The sequence below is a fragment of the Trichosurus vulpecula genome, chromosome 3 (genome assembly GCF_011100635.1).
Source record: "Trichosurus vulpecula isolate mTriVul1 chromosome 3, mTriVul1.pri, whole genome shotgun sequence".
In the NCBI taxonomy this organism is placed as follows: Eukaryota; Metazoa; Chordata; class Mammalia; order Diprotodontia; family Phalangeridae; genus Trichosurus; species Trichosurus vulpecula.
The window spans coordinates 200,291,397-200,311,495 of NC_050575.1; the positions used below are offsets into that span (position 1 = coordinate 200,291,397).

Sequence of the window (20,099 nt, forward strand, 5' to 3'; positions counted from 1 at the left end):
CAGGAGGGCTTCTGCCACACATTTTAGAATGATAAGGACAGCGCTCAGGTGTCTTACTTGTTTAATGAAGGTGACAAAGCCAGAAGCAGTCTCATTAGACCTGCTGCAAATACACTTAGGCTACTTTCAATGTCTCGTCCAAAACTATAAAAAACAATTAGTATTAAGAGTAGTAGTAAGCATTTACAAGTCAGGTGTCTGAGGTTTTATGAAGGTGAAAGCATATGCTTGAAAGCATATCACTAAAAACTCAGCATTAGGGTTAGGTTTAACAGATAGGACCAGGAATATGTAGTTTCTGCATAAAGTAGATTCCAAACATAATTCAGTTAAAAGGACCATAGGACAAATGTTGAAAATCTTTTAAGTTTTGTTCCCTTAATGGAAGCCACAGGACACTTTAATAGTCAAACACAGAGAGGTTCAAGTCTTGCTCACTTTAAACACTGTTGTCAATATTATCTCTTGTTAAGATGAAACTAAACTTATTTCCTTTTTGGGCATGCCCATAAGAACCCAGAGCGATCGCCAAAGTGGGAACAGAAAGGAGGGGGAGAGATTATCTTCTAATATATCAACTCCAGAAAATTCTATTGTAGTAAACACTAAGTCCATAAAAATCAAGTTATATCCATTGATCAAAACACAAGGCAGGAAAAGACCACAATCCCAAAATGACTTCAAATCCTAAAAATGAATATAAAGGGGAAAAAACCACCTTAGTATCTACAAATAGGGCAATGAAGGAGTCAAAATCATTTAAAAGACATGGAGAAATTCTCACAGCATCCTTATAAGGTTGAGATAGGAAAGCATTAATCTCAATTTGCAAACAGGGAAACTGAGGAAAAATAATCACTCAGCCTTTGCAAAGTAACATATCCTCTTCTTCAGTGTTATTGTGGCCAAGGTACAAGAACTGCTTGAAACAGCTCCACTGTTTTTCACAATATTTAGACTGTCAATTCTCCTTTAGAGATGGAGAGGCGAGAAGATAGTAAGGTAACCAGATGATGAATGCCTCAAGGTAATTTTTTTTCCTCCAAGGGACCAGTTATAAAAAGACCAAACACCCAAAGACCATTAGTAAACCTATCCTTCAGCTATTCTGTAATAGAGTTTAGAGTTTTCTTTATTGCTGACTACACATTTAAAACCATTCACTTTGCACTGCTTGGCAATTTACACAAGCAATATTTATCCACATTTTAAATAAAAGAAAAAGCTAGAGGAAAGACACACAGAAAGAAAATACCAAATGACAAAAGCATCAAAAAGGAAAAGGCATTTAGTGACAGAATATGAGTCTCTACAGCAGTACTCTCCAGAAAAGTTAAAAGGTTATCCAAACACAGCAAATGTGGATCTCAAAATCAATCCCAAATAATGAACTGCTACTAATATTCCCTTTGAAAGCTGCAAATTGGGAATGGAAAGTCACCCACCTCCCTTACCTATGATCACATAAACCACCTAATTTGTTCAAGTTCTGCTTTAAGTAACATTTAATATCTTTTACAAGATGGATTCTGGGATAATTTCCAAAAGGAGACGCTTGCATCGGTTTATCGAAGCTCTGCTCAGAAGTCAATATCCTTTTATAATAGGAAACCCCGATTGAATTGTTGCCCATCAAATAAATGAAGTTCAGAGCAGCGTTACACTTGCTGCTTGGAGATATCCCTGGAGATACTGTAATGCTTCTGCATTCAGGCTAGTGCTCACCATTGAAGGAACCTTCAAAAACAAAAAAAGCAGGAGAATTTCATTGTAGACTACTATAATCTGTTCTAATATTATTTCATATTAATATCATTAATGAATAGCATCAAAAAACCTGGTGGTAAAGTCACTCTTTGGCTACCAAAAGAAATGTAAAATGAGAGGTCAGCGGATTAGCTAGTAACTGAAAGACCCACGCATCAACTCCCTAGAAGGTTATATATCATCTCCTCTGATGGTAAGGTTCTCCTTACTATCAACCAGACAGCTTTCCAATGGTACTAGCTGTACCCAAAACTAACATCATTTTGCCTAAGGTTGTGTTCTATGATATACATATATTAGGGTCTTGAGGTAATCCAAGAAATAGTCAGAGATCTGACATCACAAATAAACATCCACAAAAATGCATCCTGGAGAGTAGCAGTATGATGTGTCATGAAATTAATTAAGTCATGAAACAACCAGGAGAGAGAAAGACAGAGAGAGAAAGTATGAGTTTGTGCGTGTGTGTAAACATCCAGATGTTCACCCTGAGCACTTGAGTAGAATGCACTACTTCTGTGCAAGCTTTAATCACTTGCCAATACTTCTTTCTCATTAGCATAGAAGAGTTCTATCAGGGTATAAAGAAAAAAAAAAAAGAAAAAGAAACAAACCAGATCAGTTTAAGGAAAGTGCAACTAAAGACTACTGGAATGGAATTATAGTTCAAAATCTTGAGGAGTTTCTTCTCTGTCCATAAATTTGATGGTGAATATGTGACAGCTGACTATATTTCAGATAGAATATTGAGAGCTTTTCTATTTCCAGATTAACAACTTCAGTTTGTACCAGGAGGAAATATATATAAAACCAAATAATTCAGGAGTTTATCCTCTTTCCCAAAAGATCTCCTTTATAAAATCGTTGAAAATAGCATCCTCAATCAGATCTATGGGGGAAAAAAAGAGCTCTGTTCCCTTCTAATTCTACAAAAATAAATTTGGTGAACTGCATTGTAAATAGACAACCAAGATTATTTGGCATTAAGAAAATAAATTTTTAGTTGGGTGCTATTTCAGTGGCCAATAAAACAGGAAATCAAATAAATTTCTCTATCAGTCACCCAAAAGACTGTTTCACCTATATTTTTGTCTTTTCACAAAAAAGTGATACCTACCCTTCCTGGACATGCAGTAGACAATTTATGAAGAGACTGTGCCAGGTGGATTTTGGGATTATTCACCAATTGACCTACAGGATCATGTTCTTTTTTGCCAGCAAAGGCAAGCTGAGAGAAAGCAGTCTGGTAGCCTGGTGTATCTTCAATATCAATAAAATGTTCTTCATCAGGGATTGTATCATCTTCAGGTAATTCAAAAAGCCCAATCAGAGACTGCAATAAAGGTGTCCTGGAGGAGAAAATGGAAGAAAGTAAAGAAAGGATCATCGAATGAAGGGCAGACTTAAACAAAAAATTGGAAAATACAAATTAACATTGAGTATTAACAATTCCTCTGAAAATCAGAATAAAATAAACTGAGAGCTGGAAAAGACATAAAACATACTCCTAGGGAAGACTCTCATAAGAGGAGATTAGATTTTATTGATATGCATGGTTGTATATGGGCAGCTAGGTGGTACATTGTATAGAGTACTGGGACTGGAATCAAGAAGACTCATTTTCCTCAGTTCAAACCTGGCCTCAGGCACTTACAATCTATGTGACCCTGGGCAAGTAACTTAACCCTGTTTGCCTCAAGTTGCTCATCTGTAAAATGAGCTAGAGAAGGAAATTAGAAACTACTCCAGTATCTTTGCCAAGAAAACCCCAAATGGGGTCACAAACACTTGGACAATTGAACAGGGCTGTATTACCTCCTCAATGTCTCATGGAAGGCAATTCAGAAATGATTGGTGAATTTTAATCACTTAATTTGATGCCATCATTTCACAGATGATGAAACTTAAGACCTTGAGAAAAATGACTTTCCCAAGATCACAGAGCAAATTAGTAGCAAAGTAGGGATGTAGAAATCTGGTCTCTTGAATTGCAATTTGGAGTTCCTTCCAAAACTTTTAGCTAAGCAATTTTATGATCATAAAGATGTGTAGAGGTAATAATGAAAATACATTTAAATCTCTGTGCTTACCAAAGCTTTGTGTACTCAGTATCCATCATTGGAGGACATTCTGTTAGTAATTTAGTTATGCCAACAGCACAGATCTTCTTTTCTACTTGTCCAGAAACTTTCTGTATTTCAGGAATAATAATTTTCTCCAAGACCATTCCGAACATTCTGTTAAAATAAAGATTCACTCTGCATCAGTATTAAAGTGGAATACAAAGATGAAAAAATAACGCAAAATGCTTTTTTGGTGAAAGTATTGAAAGTAAGAGAAAAAAGTCCAAAATTATTCTTTCTACCACCAAGAAGAATAGAGGTTTTCACCTCCTGCAATTTTAGCCGTAATTAAAAGACCAAAAGGTCATCTTCAGCCAGTCAACACCAATATTTGAAAATAACAATCAGTATAAATCAGGCCTCTTTGACAAAGTAATTTTTCAAAAGTATTAATGTAATTTTTATCACAGTCCAACTCACTCTATGACTTAAATTGCACCACTGGCTTTGTAGGGGAATCTAATTGGAGATAAACATGAAATTCTAACACCTTAATAAAATGAGATGAAGAAATAACTGGGGCACCAGGAGAATTTCTTATAGGACATATCTTGCTTATAACACATCTCCAAAAACACTGTAGAAATCAAATTCTGGCAGCAAAGGTGTCAAACTGGTGAGCAAGCCCCAGGATGCAAAAGCCCTACAAAATGTATCTGCTAGTTTTAGAGAAACTGCAAAAACTAGTCTCCTATTCTCCTGCTAACCCTTGCATTGATGTAATGATAACAATCTAAGAAGTGAAATTATGTGAAAACTCAGGTAAAGGAAAAAAGGACAAAGATGATAAGAATGATGGCTACAGCTAAGAAATACAAGAAGCTAAAATCCAAAAAGATGTTGGAATGGAGTGTGGGAGAGGATGGATGTCTAAGTGGAAAATCTACCATGAATAACATTAAGGCTTAACATGAGTATTTGGGGGGGGGGGGTTATACATATAGCCTCCTCACCCCCACTCCCCACTTCCAATTATATGAACAAGTGGCTTTAAGAGGAATGGTATTTATCATAAGGAGAGGTGGTATAAGGAGATGATGCATGTAGACACCAGAGAAAAGGAAAATATAAGAAGCCTTGCTGTCAGGCAGTCAGTCAACAAGCATTTACTAAATGCCTACTATGTTCCAGGAATTGTATCAAGCACTGGAGATACAAACAAAGACTTTCATGATACAGTCCCTACCTTTAGGAAGCCCACATTCTACTAGGGAAGATAACATGTAATTAACTAGGTCCACATATGTACAGAATAGATGGTAATCTCAGAGGGGGAAGCCCCAGAAGCAGGGGAATCAGGAAAGATTTCTTCAAGAAGGTGGGATTTGAAGTGAGTCTTGAAGGAACCTAGTGAAAATAAAAGGCAAGAGTGAGGGAGCAAAACATCCTAGGCATAGGAGACAGCCAGGAGATGCAGTGTGAGGATAAGGACAGCATATACAGTCAGATCATGTAGAGTGAGTGGAAGGGAATACAACGCAAGACTGAAGATCAGGGCAGATTATAGAGTATAAATGCCAGATGACTAATGGTTGCTCCTGGATAACTGGGAGCCACTGCAGTTTACTTCTGAATGGGAAGTGGGGAGGGCCAGCGAGGAATTCTAGTAAGATCCATACTTCAGAAAAAGTACTTTGTTAGCTGAGCAGAAGAGGGACTGGAGTGGAAAGAAACCTGGCAAGGAGGCCAAGCAGAAGGCTGCTGCGACTGTCTAAGTGAAAGGGGAACATGAATTTGATCTATAGTAGTGGCTGTATGAGGGGAGAGAAGGGGATGCATATGAGAAGGCTGTGAAAAAAAAATAAGACTTGGAAGCAGACTGAACGATGAATGAGTGAGGAATGGACTGGAATGGAATGAGGAGGGTGAAAGCCATGATGTTTGAGAGGACAGGGGTAGCCTAGACTTTTGTATAAGTCTGAAGAGCAGGAGATTTTAAGGGAAAACATACTGAGTCCTGTTTTGGACATGTTGAATTTGAGAAACATACAAGGCACTCAGTAAAAGATATCTAAAAAGCAGCTGGTGAGGCACGACTAGTTCAGCAGAGACACTAAGACTGTTCTGAATGTCCATTGTATCTTCACTGCTTAGTACAGTCCCCAGAACATTTAAAGTACTTAACACAGGCTTGTTGACTCACTAATGGCAGAGATTACAACTGAATCCATGGGATCTGATGAAATCGGCAAGAGCTATAGCATAGAGCAGAAAGAGAAGGGGGCTTGGCCAGAGCATTAGGGGATACTCATGGCTAGTGAGTGTGACATGAAAAATTAGTAAGTAAGGGAGACCAAGGGGTGATCAAAAAGACAAGAGAACAAGGAGAGAGGAATGACATGAACAACTAGAAAGTAGAAAGTGACTGACAGAGTAAAATGTTACACAGGTCAAAAAGGATGATGACCCAATAACTAAAGGCATTTGGCACTGCACATTCTCATGATCAACCCTACTCAATTGAGGCAATAATCCTTAGGGAGGGATAGGGTGTTGGCTTGTGATTTAACTGTCATAAGAAACTACTTAGATGGGATCTTTCAAAAGTCTTAATTTCTGTTATACTCTGATACTCGATGGGAGGTAGTAGAAGGTAGTCACAACTAGAACACAGATGTGAGGGCTAACAAATCATATAAAACCTAAAGAACAGACTGGTTAGAAACTTTTGAATATAAAATTCAAAATACACTGAATGTTAAATAAACAATTTTACTTACTTTGGCTGTATGCTGTCAAAGATCTCTTGAAGTGCTAGTGCCCCATATTTTATGCAGTATAAATTAATAAAGACTAAGAAACCTGTTGAGAAAAAAAATGTTTAATGGTAATGATTTTAGATTTGCTCATAGTGAGGAGGGAGAAGAGAATGTAGAAATTTGTCTAGAAATACACAAAAGTCATCTGAAACTTCAATGACACCTTGGCCAAAGTACAGCAGCACTAACTGCTCACCTAACAGTGGTATTCCATGCTGCAGATGTCTGCTAGTCATTCCAAATTCAAAACCTATTACATATGAGACCTCGATTTCCATAACTGACCTGGGGAATCCACAGGCTCATAGGGCTCATCTAGTCAAACTCCTTTATTTTACATATCAAGAAACTGAACCCCAAAAGAAGATATAAAATGTGTCAGGCTAGAAAATACCTTATGATATCAACTAATACAACTCCCTTATTCTGTAAAATATGGAAGCCAAGGCCTGGAAGGGTTAAGTCGCCTAGATCACAGAGAAGAGGGCCAGGTTCTAAGTCTAGGGCCTTTGCCTACAAAGCACTTCCCACTACCATATGGCTGCCTAGAGCCACCATTATGGTCACATGTATTCCAGTGCCCAGAGTTCACACTATTTATTCTCCCATGGAAACAAAATGTTACAAAAGTCAAATACTATTGAAATAATATTACTACTTCAGGTCTGTTAACTATAAAAAGGCTCTGTGGCTGGCTTGGTAACCTAACCGCTGGGTTTAATACTATTTCTATGGGAAAATCTACTCTGAGTTCTACGTAACTACTAAAAAACAGATACATAATCACCAGGCCCCAAACTACCAAGATTCAGAACAATACACTTTTGAAACATGGCCAATATACAAATCTGTTTTGCTTGACTATACTTGTTATAAGGAAAGGCTTTTGTTATAAGGGGGAGGTTGAATAGTGATTCTGATGAGAAAATTAATTACATTAATTTTATAAGAAAAAGAATTTTTAATCTTAATTAAAAAAAAAAAACAAGAAAGCGTTTTGGTTTTTTTAATAACTACAATCTGTTCCTCTTCTGGGATTCTCTTGCCAATGTAAATAATGGAAGCCAAAATATTTTTAAAATATCTATTATAAGCTATTGTTTCCCTAACTAATTTGTCCATGGAACATTCTTGGCCATATCTCCAATAGCCTCCTATTTATACAACCCTCTAAGAATTACAAAATACTTTCCTCCAAATGCTAACAGCTGAGTGATAACAGAACTTTTTTAGGTCTGAGGGAAACTGAGATTTGGAGAGGTGGAGGGATTTGCTCACTATTATGGAAATGGTAGGGCTGAGAACTGAAATCTGAAAGTAGGCCTTCTGATGCCAAGATCAATGCTATATCCCTCATATGATATCAATGAATCCATTAAAAACTGGGTCGGAGGGATAAAGGAAAACAGGAAAAATTTTATGCAAAATAAAGAGGAAAACAAATATTTTTATATAATTAAATATGAGTTCTTTAAAAGTTTGTGATTTTGTAAATAATCCTCTTTTCCTGTTCTGCGTTGATGAAATTTTATGTTTGATGTTTGTGAAGTAGAGAAAAAAAAATAAAAGTTTTAATGAGAAAATATAGTATTTTATTTTTAAAATAATGAATAGTTAGAATAACAATTTTCTCACAGAAACCTATTCACAGGACTACAAGTTGTCCAACAGGAAGGAATTTTTAATGATTTATCTAAGAATTCACATCACATGAAGCACAGAGTTCATGTGTATGTGTTTAGTAAATAAGATTATTTATGATCAAGATTTCTAGTAATGTTTCTACCTTATTTTTTTAAACAAAAATTCCTATACATCACCAAAATATCTACTGCTCTCTCTTCACTTACTCTTGATAAACTTGGTGGTTTTGGAATTCTGAAGTCTTTGGAACAGCAGAATGAAGATTTGCTTTCTGTACTGGTCAACTGACTCCCTAGGGAATAGAATGAAAGTATGACATTATTGAAACAGCTTTATTATCTTACTTAACACACAAGTGGAGAAGTGATCAAACACAAACAGAACTGTACTCATCATACTCACGGAGGCATGTGCTCAATAATACTATTCAGAAGAAAGAAACCTTGGTGATCATTTGCTTTAGAAGCAATAAGCTTCTGGAAAACACCTAGCAATCCAGGCTGTAAGAAAAAAAAATGGTCATAATTAAATAAAGCAGCTCAGGGAAAAATCACTTCTCTGTTCTACACAAAACAGTTAAACATTTCACCAACATCTTAAAAAAGGCAACTTTAATATTAGGTTCTGTCTTTCAAATGCAATGAAAATACTGTATTGAATATGCTTCTGAGGTCTTTAAAAAAAAGATAATCCTGAATGAAATCACCATTGTAAGTGGAATCTGTCACACCTCCCATCACGAGGCCAGAGATCCTTCAAAGACCTGAACTGTGCCAATAGCTAGAACCACAGGCTCAAGTCATGGAGTATCCAACCTCCCAATAAGCAATTCTTTGTCACATGGCCTCCAATCTTTTCATCAGAAGATCCATCTTTGACATCTGTCACATTGTATATCCCACTGGGAAAATCAGTTAAATTCAAAGACTTTCCTGCTGCTTACTAACTTATCTTAGTAACTCTTCATAATTACTTACTGTCTTACAATTAACAAAGCATTTACTAAATTTACAATGACCCTGCAGATAGCAGAAGTACTTTTATCCCCATTTCACCAAAGTGGAAACAGTCAGAGAGGTTAAGCGACTTGCCCACCATCACATTGCTAGTAAGTGCCTCTAACCTAAGTTTTCTGGTTCCATGTATGATGTTCTTTCCACTACATGTCACTATATGGTACCATTTCCATACCTAAAGAGCATGGATAAGGAAGAAAAAAGGCTGTGAAACTCTAAGCCCTTTAAGCTAATAGGCAATAACTTCATTAAAAAAAAAAAGGTCTGGCTGGGAAGGTCAAAACTATTTTTGTAAATGATTTTCTCATGGGATTAAACACACAGAACTTGAAGGGACCTTAGAGGTCACCTATGTGGTGATAAACCTGAAGCTCAAAGACATTAAGTCATTCTTACAAGATCAGTCAGTAAGTACTTAGAAAAGCCAGGATTCAAAACTCAGCTCCTCTGACAGCAAGTACAGCTGCTAAGGCTATTTTTTTATGACCCCACTTTCCAAAGTAGAGATCTCACATTACTAACTTTTCAGGTGTCAGGAGTGTACATATTTTAATAATCCAGATAGAAATAACTCAAATATCTATAGTGTTTAAAATATGACAAAGCACTTTCCTCACAACATCCTTGAAGCAAATAATTCAAGTATTACTGAACTAATTTTAAAGCAGGAGAAACAAGAGCCTATAATGACATCATCTATTAATTGATTCAATATAATTCATCTTAGGAAAAAATAAAAACATACTTTAATTATCTTCATAAAGCTAGCTAACAATTTTTACAGCCAATGTCTCCGATAAAGACCTCATATCTAACATATACAGGGAACTGAGCCAAATTTATAGGAATAAAAGCCATTCCCCAATTGAGATATGAACAGGCAGTTTTCAGAGGAAGAAATTAAAGGTATCTATAGCCATATGAAAAAATGCTCTAAGTTACTACTGATTAGAGAAATGCAAATCAAAACAACTCTTAGGGACCACATCTCTCCTGCCAAATTAGCTAACATGACAAAACAGGAAAATGATAAATGCTGGAGAGGATGTGGGAAAATTGGAACACTAATACATTGTAGGTGGAGTTGTGAACAGATCCAGTCATTTTGGAGAGCAAATTGGAACTATGCCCAAAGGGCTATAAAATTATTCATACCCTTTGACCCAGCAATACCACTCCTAGGGCTATATCCCAAAGAGATCACACTGTACGTACAAAAATATTTACAGCAGCTCTTTTTGTGGTAGCAAAGAACTGGAAATCAAGGGGATGCCCATCAACTGAGGAATGGTTGAACAAGTTGTGGTATATGAATGTAATGGAATACTATTGTGCTATAAGAAATGGGGAAGACACAGACTTCATAATAACCTGGAAAGAGCTACATGATATGATGCTGAGGGGAGCAGAACCAGGAGAACACTGTACACAACCACAGGCATATTGATTCTGTGAAGACTAATTTTGACAGACTTGGCTCTCCTCAGCAATACAAGACTCAAAGACAGCTCCAAAGCACTCATGATGGAGAGAGCTGGCTATGTCCAGAGAAAGAACTGTGGAGTCTGAATGCAGACTAAGGCAACTATTTGCTCTCTTTTTTTTTTTTCTCTTCCGTTTTGGTTTTGTTTCTTCTCTCTCGTGACTCATTCCATTGGTCATAATTCTTCTTTGCAACTTGACTATTGTGTAAATAAGTTTAATGCGAAGGTTTATGTAGAATCTATATTGGACTGCATGCCGCTTTGGCGGGGAGGAGGGAGGGGAAGAAAATTTGAAACTCAAGAACATGTAGAACTAAGTGTTGTAAACTGAAAATAAAAAATCTAATAAAAAAATTGTCACTCAAAAAAATTATAATTAGGAGTCAAAATTAATCCAACTTACAATTTTATCTGCTGCAGCACTTGCGATTGTATTTGAACCTTTTTCTAAAAATGCCTGGAGGAGCCTCACCAGAGGAGGAATGTTTCCTGCTCTTTCCCATAGCACTGGCTGGAGAAGGTGAGGAAACAAGGCCATGTAGGAAGATGGAATGCCATTTTTGTGTGTTTCCAGAAGCAAAGACATCACTTGAAACACATATGGAATAAATTCTATTCGATGGAAGAAAAAATATTCACTTTAGAATCAACGTAACTAACAATCACATCATACAGATAGATGTGTACCCCTTATGTTTATCCCTGCTACAATTTACAACCATCATTCTTATTCCCTTGTTCAGCAACAGAGGACCATCCACTAGCTTACCTTGTACATCATTCTGCAGAATTTCTGTAAATACCATAAACAAAGCCTCTTCAAAGTTTACAACAGCAGCAGGGTTGGCTTTGCAAGTTATCCTTATAGATAAACATATTGCCTCAAACATGTAATGATTAAAGTGAGGTTTGCTTGGGTTCTGAAATAGAAAATAAAACCCATGCAAATTACTTGATAGTTGGTACTTAGGTAGCTATCTTAAAGTGCTGATAAAATTTTGGGATAAAATGCCCTTTTCACTTTATAATAATGGCCCAAATTACACAGTGTTTTACAGCTCACAGATTTCATTACAACCTGGAACAATTTATATGAACTGATGTTCAGTTGAGAGGAACAGAACAAGGAGATTATTATAAATGGTTACAGATACACGGTATCTGTCATGACTAACTTTGATAGATTTGGCTCCTCTCATCAATGCAAGGTTCAAAAACAGCTCCAAAAGACTCATGATGGAAAAAGCTATGTATATCCAGAGAAAGAACTGTGGAGTCTGAATGCAGATTGTGGCAAACTCAATCTGTAAGCTCTCTCTCTTTTTTTCCTTTCTTTTTTGGTTGTTTCTTCTTTCTCATGATTCATTCCATTGGTTATAATTCTTCTTTACAACTGGACCATTATGTAAATAAGTTCAATGGGAAGGTAAATGTAGAACCTAGATTATAGATTACATGCCATCTTGGGGGGCAGGCAGGAGTAGAGGGAGGGAGAGAAAATTTGGAACCCCAAAACTTGTGGTACTGAGTGTTGTAAACTAAAAATAAAAAATAAATTAAAAAAAAAAAACAACAAAGCCCTTTGGGGCAACAGTTATATAAATATTTTTACGGACAAGAAAACTGAGGTTTGAAGGGAGGCAACATTGCACAGCAGAGGCAGAATTCAGAATCAGTCTGAGACTGGATATGCCAAAGGAATCTATCTGAAAAAGAATTCCAGTGACAACGTCCCTAACTGGTATCCAACTACCAAATGAAAACCTCTAGTAAAGGAGAATCCATCACCTCTCAAAGTTAATTCTAATTGTTAGACAGTTATTCTTTACATTGAAATGAACTACACTTCCCTACAATGTTTCTAGTTCTTCCTTGTGGAGCCAAGCAAAACAAGCATAATTGCTCTTCCACAGGGCAACCCTCAAAGTTGTATTATGTTCCCACTATCTTCAAATGATCTTCATGTAGCATGGCCACCAGACTCCACATTATTCTAGCATATCTCCTCTGGACATAGTCCAGCTTGTCAAGGTCTTCCTGAAAATGTGACTCCCAGAACTGAACTCTAGCTGTGATGATTTAGCAAAGGAAGAGGATATTGGAACTACACAATATAGACATGGCTCTTTGTACTTTACCATACTTCCATATTTGTATTATTTCATAGTAAAGAGAGAGCCAATAAAGGAAATTTTCAAATTTAGGTTTTATATAGGTAAACATAAAATTCATTTACACTAGGAATTCTTGTGCATTTTTTATACTATTGCAAAACAAAAATATTTGCAAAAGCAAAAGTAAGGTGGAAGCAAAGGCCCTTCTTCACCCTTTAAGAAAGAATTCAAAATATTATCCTGGCCTGAAGCCTTTAAACTGAAAAAGAAACCCTTATCAGTCTTGCTTTAAATATCAAATCAGAAATCATGACTAACTTCCCCCGTCTATAAATCAACCACAGGGAATCTTCACTCAGCTATTAGAGCCAGGGACTGATCTATTCAAGAGAATTAGAGTATAATAAACTAAAAGGAAGAAAGGAAGTCTCTTGATTATTTCAATTACCAGTTGGGAGAAACTCTTGAGAAGAGTGCTCAAAGTCAGACTCAGTGATTTTAGGAAACTGACTTTCCAAGGGTGTGCCAAAAAGATCAAGTGACTGCCTTTTCTGTTAAATGTTAACCCTAAATTAAGTAATAATGCTTTTTCATAAGAGATTTTCTTTGTTCAAAGTTTCTATGTTAATTTAAAATGTCTTGTGTCAAAAGATGTCTGGGGACTTGAGGGATGATTATGGACATTTCATTCTTCAAGCCAAACATTTCGATCAGAATAATGAAAATTTTTTATAAATTGTTCCTGAGACTTTTCTGCATCTAGAATGCAGAGTACAGTATTACTATTCTTCTACACAAAAACCTTTTCAGCATATGTAGGAAAGTAACTATATGATCAGTTAATTTTAGAGCCAGAAAAGACATCAGAGATTACTTATTGACTTAAATAAGTATTATACCACCCAATCAAAATTAAGCAGCAGAAATACTAAACCACACCTTTTCATGTAGTAGCTAGGAATGGATACCAAAAAGGGAAACTGTCAACTATGAAAAAACGACCAGTTTTTAATCTAATAAGTTATCCTATGTATTTAAATATAAATATAATATTATATATAATATAAATATAAATTTAAATATAAAAGCAACTGCTTACAAACTGTTTGAGAACTACTTCTAAAAAGATGTAAGGAGTATGACATAGGAGTAAAGGAAGAATATAGACTCACTGACAAATTTTCTTGACAAACTAAGTTTCTGAAGACAGGGCAAAAGCCTAAAACACTAGTTTTACTGGGAGCTTTACATTATAAAAATTTTTTTCTAGCTGTAACATTAAATGAAAATATAGTGAATGATAAAGTTTCTAAATAAAGATTTGATTATAAAAAGAATTAAGATTTTCTAAGCAGTTATTATTCACAAAGATGTCTATTGCACATGGAGTCAAATTTTCCGCAGGGTCCATTATCACTCCCTGAAAATAACATCAAATTTTGGAAATCTTGCTGGCCAATAGGGTGCCATTTAGCAAAATCTTAAGTCTGAAAGAACTAATACCCCTCCCTTCAATGTCTAATTTATTACAAAGGAGGATGCAGAGAACTGAAGTGTGATTTGTATTTCAGAACTCTCTCTTCTTTACCTTACTAACTGCTAACAGCTTCTGCGTAAGCTGTGTGATGAGAGTGGGGATATATGGAATTATGGCTTCTTGCAGGAGAGAAAAGCTTCTCATGATAGCTGTGAAAGAAAAAGGAACAAAGAAATCAGGCTTAGTCAAAATTCAAGAACACAACCGTAACAGCTTAACGTAAAAAAACACCTCTGATCCCACTGTGAAATGGACTAGTGGGTGGCACAGTGACAAGAGCACTGCGCCTGGAACAAGAAGAGCTGAGTTCAACTTTGACCTCAGACACTTATTAGCGACGTGACTCTAGGCAAATTATTTCACCTTATCTGCCTCCTATTCCTAATTTGTAAAAAGAGGATAACAACAACAACCATTTCTCAGGGTTGTTGTATCAAATAAAATGTCTGGAGTACAGATCTCTGGAAACTTTAAAGTGTGATATAAATGTTAGCTATTATTATGTTAACAAAATTCCAAATATCTATTTCACATCTGACAAAACCTTAGCATTATCCCTCAACATTCGTGAAGGATAAGGGAGTAGGACACCTGTGAAAAACCACAAATAACTCTAAGACCCTACCCCAAACTTTTATTTTTAATAATTCTAATCATATTTAACCCACAAAACAAGTGAAACAACATGCCACACCCATAAAAAGTTACAGTTTCTATGTGAGACATGTTAGTATCTCATACACCAAGCTAAGTTTTCTCAGCGGCCTGTGTAGCTGCAGCAACTGCTTCACAGATTGATTTCCTTCAACAAAAAGTGCAACATACAAAGATCACAGTGAGAAAATTAGGTGACCGAGTCTGGATGGTAGAGTGACAGAGGAGGCATTCCCAAAGACAGTGCACAGTCAGTAAGTAGTTCCATTAGCACACAGAAACTTTTAACAAAAATTTAACTACTCATAATAAATTTATGTGTACAAACTTATGGTAGTAAATGTGAAAACAGATATATAATATACAAAATTTCTGCATTTATGACTTACTAAAATGTTTTAAACTTTTCTTTACATATGTACCTAGTCAGTAATTTTCTGCAGCAAATCTCTAAAAATTCCCACTTAATTATGAATAACCAAATAACCAGAATAACCAAAATGTGAAACCTGTGAAACCATCATGGGATGACTGTAGTTCTCTCTTTCCCTACATAATGAGCCCTCAATATTTTTAGCTGACAACAGTCTTAACTAGTTAGTCCCCCGGGCTCTTTTACCATATGTAAGGCAAAGATTAGAAGAAAAGGAGAGAACTAGACAGCAGAGACAGCTTTAAATTTGGGGGCAGCAGAAGGACTCAAGTGCCACCACTACTACAAGGTTGAATACACCTAGTCTAAAGGATATGGGAGCCTCCACTTCCAAGATACAGAGGGCCCAAAGAAATGCCAATAATCTGAGGAAAAAAGGAAAGATAGGAACCTACACTAGCCACATAGAACTATACTTAGGGCTAGACATGTCAGTCGATCACTACCAAATTGGTGAGAACCAGATTAAAACGTAACTGGAAAATATTGAACAAAATAAAAACAGACAACAGATTTTAAAACTAAGTAAACAAGAATCCAGACTACAGGGAGCCTTATGCAAGGATTAGTGCATCCTACCACCCAGTTCTATTTGAGTTTGCTATCATTGCTCTAGGAAAATGTCATGCAAACATTCTGCACCTCATCTCTGTAGAAAACACTAATACAACCACAGAATGAGGACAACCATTTTTGCAAAAGTATAGGAAATATTGAAACTACTTTGTAATAAATCGAGATAAGGAGTTAGTCATTTCTTCAGGAAAAGGGTACCATTTCTGAAACTGTTATTTTTCCTACAATAATCTTAATTTGTAATAAAATGCTATTTTCCTATTATATTTCCTAAACAGCTTGGAATTTTTTTAAAACATCGTTTTGGCATACACATAGCTTTTAAGGTACATAACTAAGTACAATTCTGAGTAATTACTGCCTGGAATTTGAAATTAGATACTTGGTTATGGTCTCAAGGTATGCTAGAGAAATGCTTACCTTTCATTATATACTCATTTTCAGAAGAGCCAGGAAGTGTGAGTGCTTTGAAAAGGTTTGTTAGCAGAATCTCTACAAAGGGTGCGATTTCTGCAGCTGTAATACTATCAGATAAACACAATTTCCAATTAATACTAACAACTATTTTTACTGTGGATTACCCTAAAGCAAAAATTTTAATCCTAAGCTAATTTCTACCACTCTGCAAGCCAATATGGGCTATTTCCCACAGGATGACTGACTGTTCAGAAAATAATGATGGGACAAACCAAAGCCAAACTGAATTAGAAAAGCAATTTTTTTTTCCAGAGGTAGGAGTAGTGGACACATATACTCAAACCAAATAGCCCCAAACAGATAAAGATTTTGTTTTTCAGCACCCACTGTTCTTCTATCTGCTACTAGATGAAAAGCATGATTGGAGTGAGAGAAATGGTTCAAGAAAGGCACAATACCCAGCCTTCACCAAATAGGCTCAGCAAAGCTTCCCCATGAACAACTTCAAACTATGAATGTCAATGTTCTGGTGTCAGAAAACTTACAGTATAGTGTTGTTGGATCCTTTCATGGTAAACAGTCTTTCAAGAGCATGAGCTGCATACGTATGAACCACAATACTTTCTGCTTGAAGATGATTGATCAGAAGAGGAATGGAAGCCAAAAGTTGCTCTTTAGGTACCTGAATAATTCAGTAATACGCTTTTCATTCATAATAAAAATATGTACATCTATATAATCAAATATAAATAAAACAAAACGGGTTTTTACCTATATCTGAAAGTTTATTTTAAAAGTTTCAAAGCCATTTTAAAAAACAGACTGGACATGTGATTTCACCAGCAAAGAGTTTCTCACCCAAAGAACCATCTATTCCACACCCCCACCCCACAAAAAAGCAGGCTGACTCTTAGAATTGTCTGGGGGCAAGTGACTTGTCCAAGGCTATCCCAAAGCCAGTGTGTTTCAAAGACAGGATGCAATCCCAGGCTTTCTGATTCTGAAGCATTACTACTCCATTCACTATGCCAGGTTGTCCAATGATTCGCTATTATATTTTTTTAAAAGACCAATTGGGGATCTACAGTGGAACAAATCACTTTAAATTCAATATAGAATAATAACCATATAAAACTGGCAAGAATCTTGCAGCTTCATGGGTAGACTGTAAAATGCAAAAGTCAGGGAAAAGATTAAGTCATACTAACAAAAGGAAATTCTGAAAAACCAAAGTTTCAAAATATTTGGTGCCAAAGGGCTACCAAAAATATATATTCAGTAAGTCTGTACAAAAATGAAAGACAAATAACACTATTACTTCTCACTGTATACTAAATACCCCAGTTTAAAGACTATTCCCATCTAAAAAAAATAGGAGCACAGATATTTACATTGACCTTAAAAGTACTTTGGTGGAATAAAAAAGTATTCTAAAGGGGTTAGAGCTTGTTAAAGTATGTGAATCTGAGGGGAAACAATCTGTTAATGTTAAAAGTTCACCATTACATTGTTGAAAAAATTAAAATTACTTTCCAAATAACTGAGAAAAAAAGAAAATAATTAAGGAAAGAGCAAACCTACTTCAAACTTCAGTAAAATTTATTTTGTTAAACTTACTATTAAAGGAAAATTGATGATAATACTCTCAGTGAAAGGGCAAGAAATCTGATATGTAAAGCATTAAGAGGTTTGGGAGGTAAATAGCAATCAAAAAAGAAAAGAAGGGGCAGCTAGGTGGTGCAGTGAGTAGAGCACCAGCCCTGGAGTCAGGAGGACCCGAGTTCAAATGCGGCCTCAGACACTTGACATATCTTACGAGCTGTGTAACCTTGGGCAAGTCACTTAACCCCAATTGCCCTGCCTTCCCCCCTGCAAAAAAAAAAAAAAAGAAAAAAAAAAGGAAAAGAACAACTTACTTGATTCCTGAAAATCATGATATATTTGATACCATCAGCTTTAAGTACAGGAAATTCATTCACTATTAAGGAACAACAGATCATCGTAACTTAAGTCATAAGCAATGAATCACTAAACAGCAAACCATAAGTAAATCACTGCAAAACTCAAGACATCTGGAAGTAAAAGTTGGTTTTACTTATATTTTAATTCCTTTTCCAATCCTTTAGGAAAAGTCAGTTCTAATAGCTAATTAAGAACTATTACAAAAAGATTTTATATAGATACATGCAGTTCTACTATAATGCTCATTTTGAAGATATGAATTTCTTCCACAGCAACAAATATAAGGGAACATTTTAAGCATAATGTGAATTTCAGGGTTTGCTTATACCAACGTCTTCTAAGATAAACATCAACAATGCAGAAAACTGCATGACTTCAGAATAACTCTCTAGCCATAATCCTTCTGACACCCACTTCCACAAGGAAACTTCAGGTCTTTGTCAAGGTAAAGTGCCTGATTTACTGTGTATCTTCTAGTACAGTAGGAGCTGTGGGCAGAAGAAGGTTGGCCTGCTGTCCCCCTTACCTACTTGCCAAGAGAAGGGGTGGCAAGGGGACCCTAGAACTTCGACCTGACTAACTTGTCTGAGACTATGCCAGGCCAGGTCAAAACCAAAACTGGGATGAGCAGTAGGCTAAGGCTAAAGACTATGCCACTTTTTATTGTAATATCTATGTATTTAACTACTTAACATGTATAAAATCATGCTACCATTTTTATTATGTTCCTAACTTTTTTTTATACATCACTGATGAAGTTTTTGAGCATTATGCTCCTAACCCCAGTCTTCCCATAAGTCTTATGTTTTTTTATTGTGGAATGAGGCACGGCACATTGCTTTTCAGGGAAAGCTTATGTTGTTTTAGAGCAGAGCTAATTCTAAGTACATCCCTTGTGGCAAGGTCTACAGTCAGCCTGGTCACATGCAATAAGGAAAGCCAACATATGTAAATATTCCACTAAATTTACTATGTATTGCCCAAAAATCTAATACAAAGGAGCCATAGCACAGCTCTTACCCACACAGCTAACCCTCAAACCCAAGAGTATAACTATACCCCCAGCTCTCTAATACCATGGAAATAACTACTTGAAAGGACTACCTTACAAAGGAAGAGTAAGTATCTCTAATTTTAAAATTCCTAATGGACAAATGCTACACCAATGGTGGATGTCATGTAGCTAGGTGGCCTAGTGGTTAGAGTATCAAACCAGGACACAAAAGTCCTAAATTTAAATCTGGCCTCAGACCCAGGGGAAGTCACTTAACTTCTGTCTGCCTTAGTTTCCTCATCTGTAAAATAGGTATAATAATAGCACCACTTGCCAAAGTTGTTGTAAGGATCAAATGATATTTGTAAAGCCCTTTGAAAATCTTAAGGCATTGTATAAATGCTTGCTGTTATTGCTATGTGATATTAGGGTCCAGACAACTACAGAAATTTTATCCTTAATATATAAATCTGAAAATTATGTTTCTTTTTTTTAAGTATGAACGTACTTTATGTAGCAAAAAACAAACCAAAAAAGGGGCAGCTTTCAAAAATTTTTAAATAAAAATTTCATTAAACTCTATGGAGCCTCCTGATTAATAAAAATTATGGGGTTTTTG

General features: G+C 36.0%; 1 protein-coding gene across 1 annotated transcript in view; it reads right to left on the minus strand.

Annotated features, from left to right (window-relative positions):
- Window positions 1–1,114: 1,114 nt before the first annotated feature.
- CSE1L (chromosome segregation 1 like) overlaps window positions 1,115–20,099 on the minus strand; it is a 67,972-nt gene continuing 48,987 nt past the window's right edge. The window contains exons 14-25 of the mRNA XM_036748985.1: window positions 18,441–18,502; window positions 17,070–17,206; window positions 16,528–16,631; window positions 14,496–14,593; window positions 11,563–11,713; window positions 11,197–11,405; window positions 8,696–8,793; window positions 8,500–8,585; window positions 6,611–6,692; window positions 3,858–4,004; window positions 2,885–3,116; window positions 1,115–1,737 (exon numbers count right to left, since the gene is read on the minus strand). Of these exons, the coding sequence (XP_036604880.1) occupies window positions 1,648–1,737; window positions 2,885–3,116; window positions 3,858–4,004; window positions 6,611–6,692; window positions 8,500–8,585; window positions 8,696–8,793; window positions 11,197–11,405; window positions 11,563–11,713; window positions 14,496–14,593; window positions 16,528–16,631; window positions 17,070–17,206; window positions 18,441–18,502 (1,496 nt within the window). The 3' untranslated portion in view covers window positions 1,115–1,647. The remainder of the gene's footprint in view (window positions 1,738–2,884; window positions 3,117–3,857; window positions 4,005–6,610; window positions 6,693–8,499; window positions 8,586–8,695; window positions 8,794–11,196; window positions 11,406–11,562; window positions 11,714–14,495; window positions 14,594–16,527; window positions 16,632–17,069; window positions 17,207–18,440; window positions 18,503–20,099) is intronic.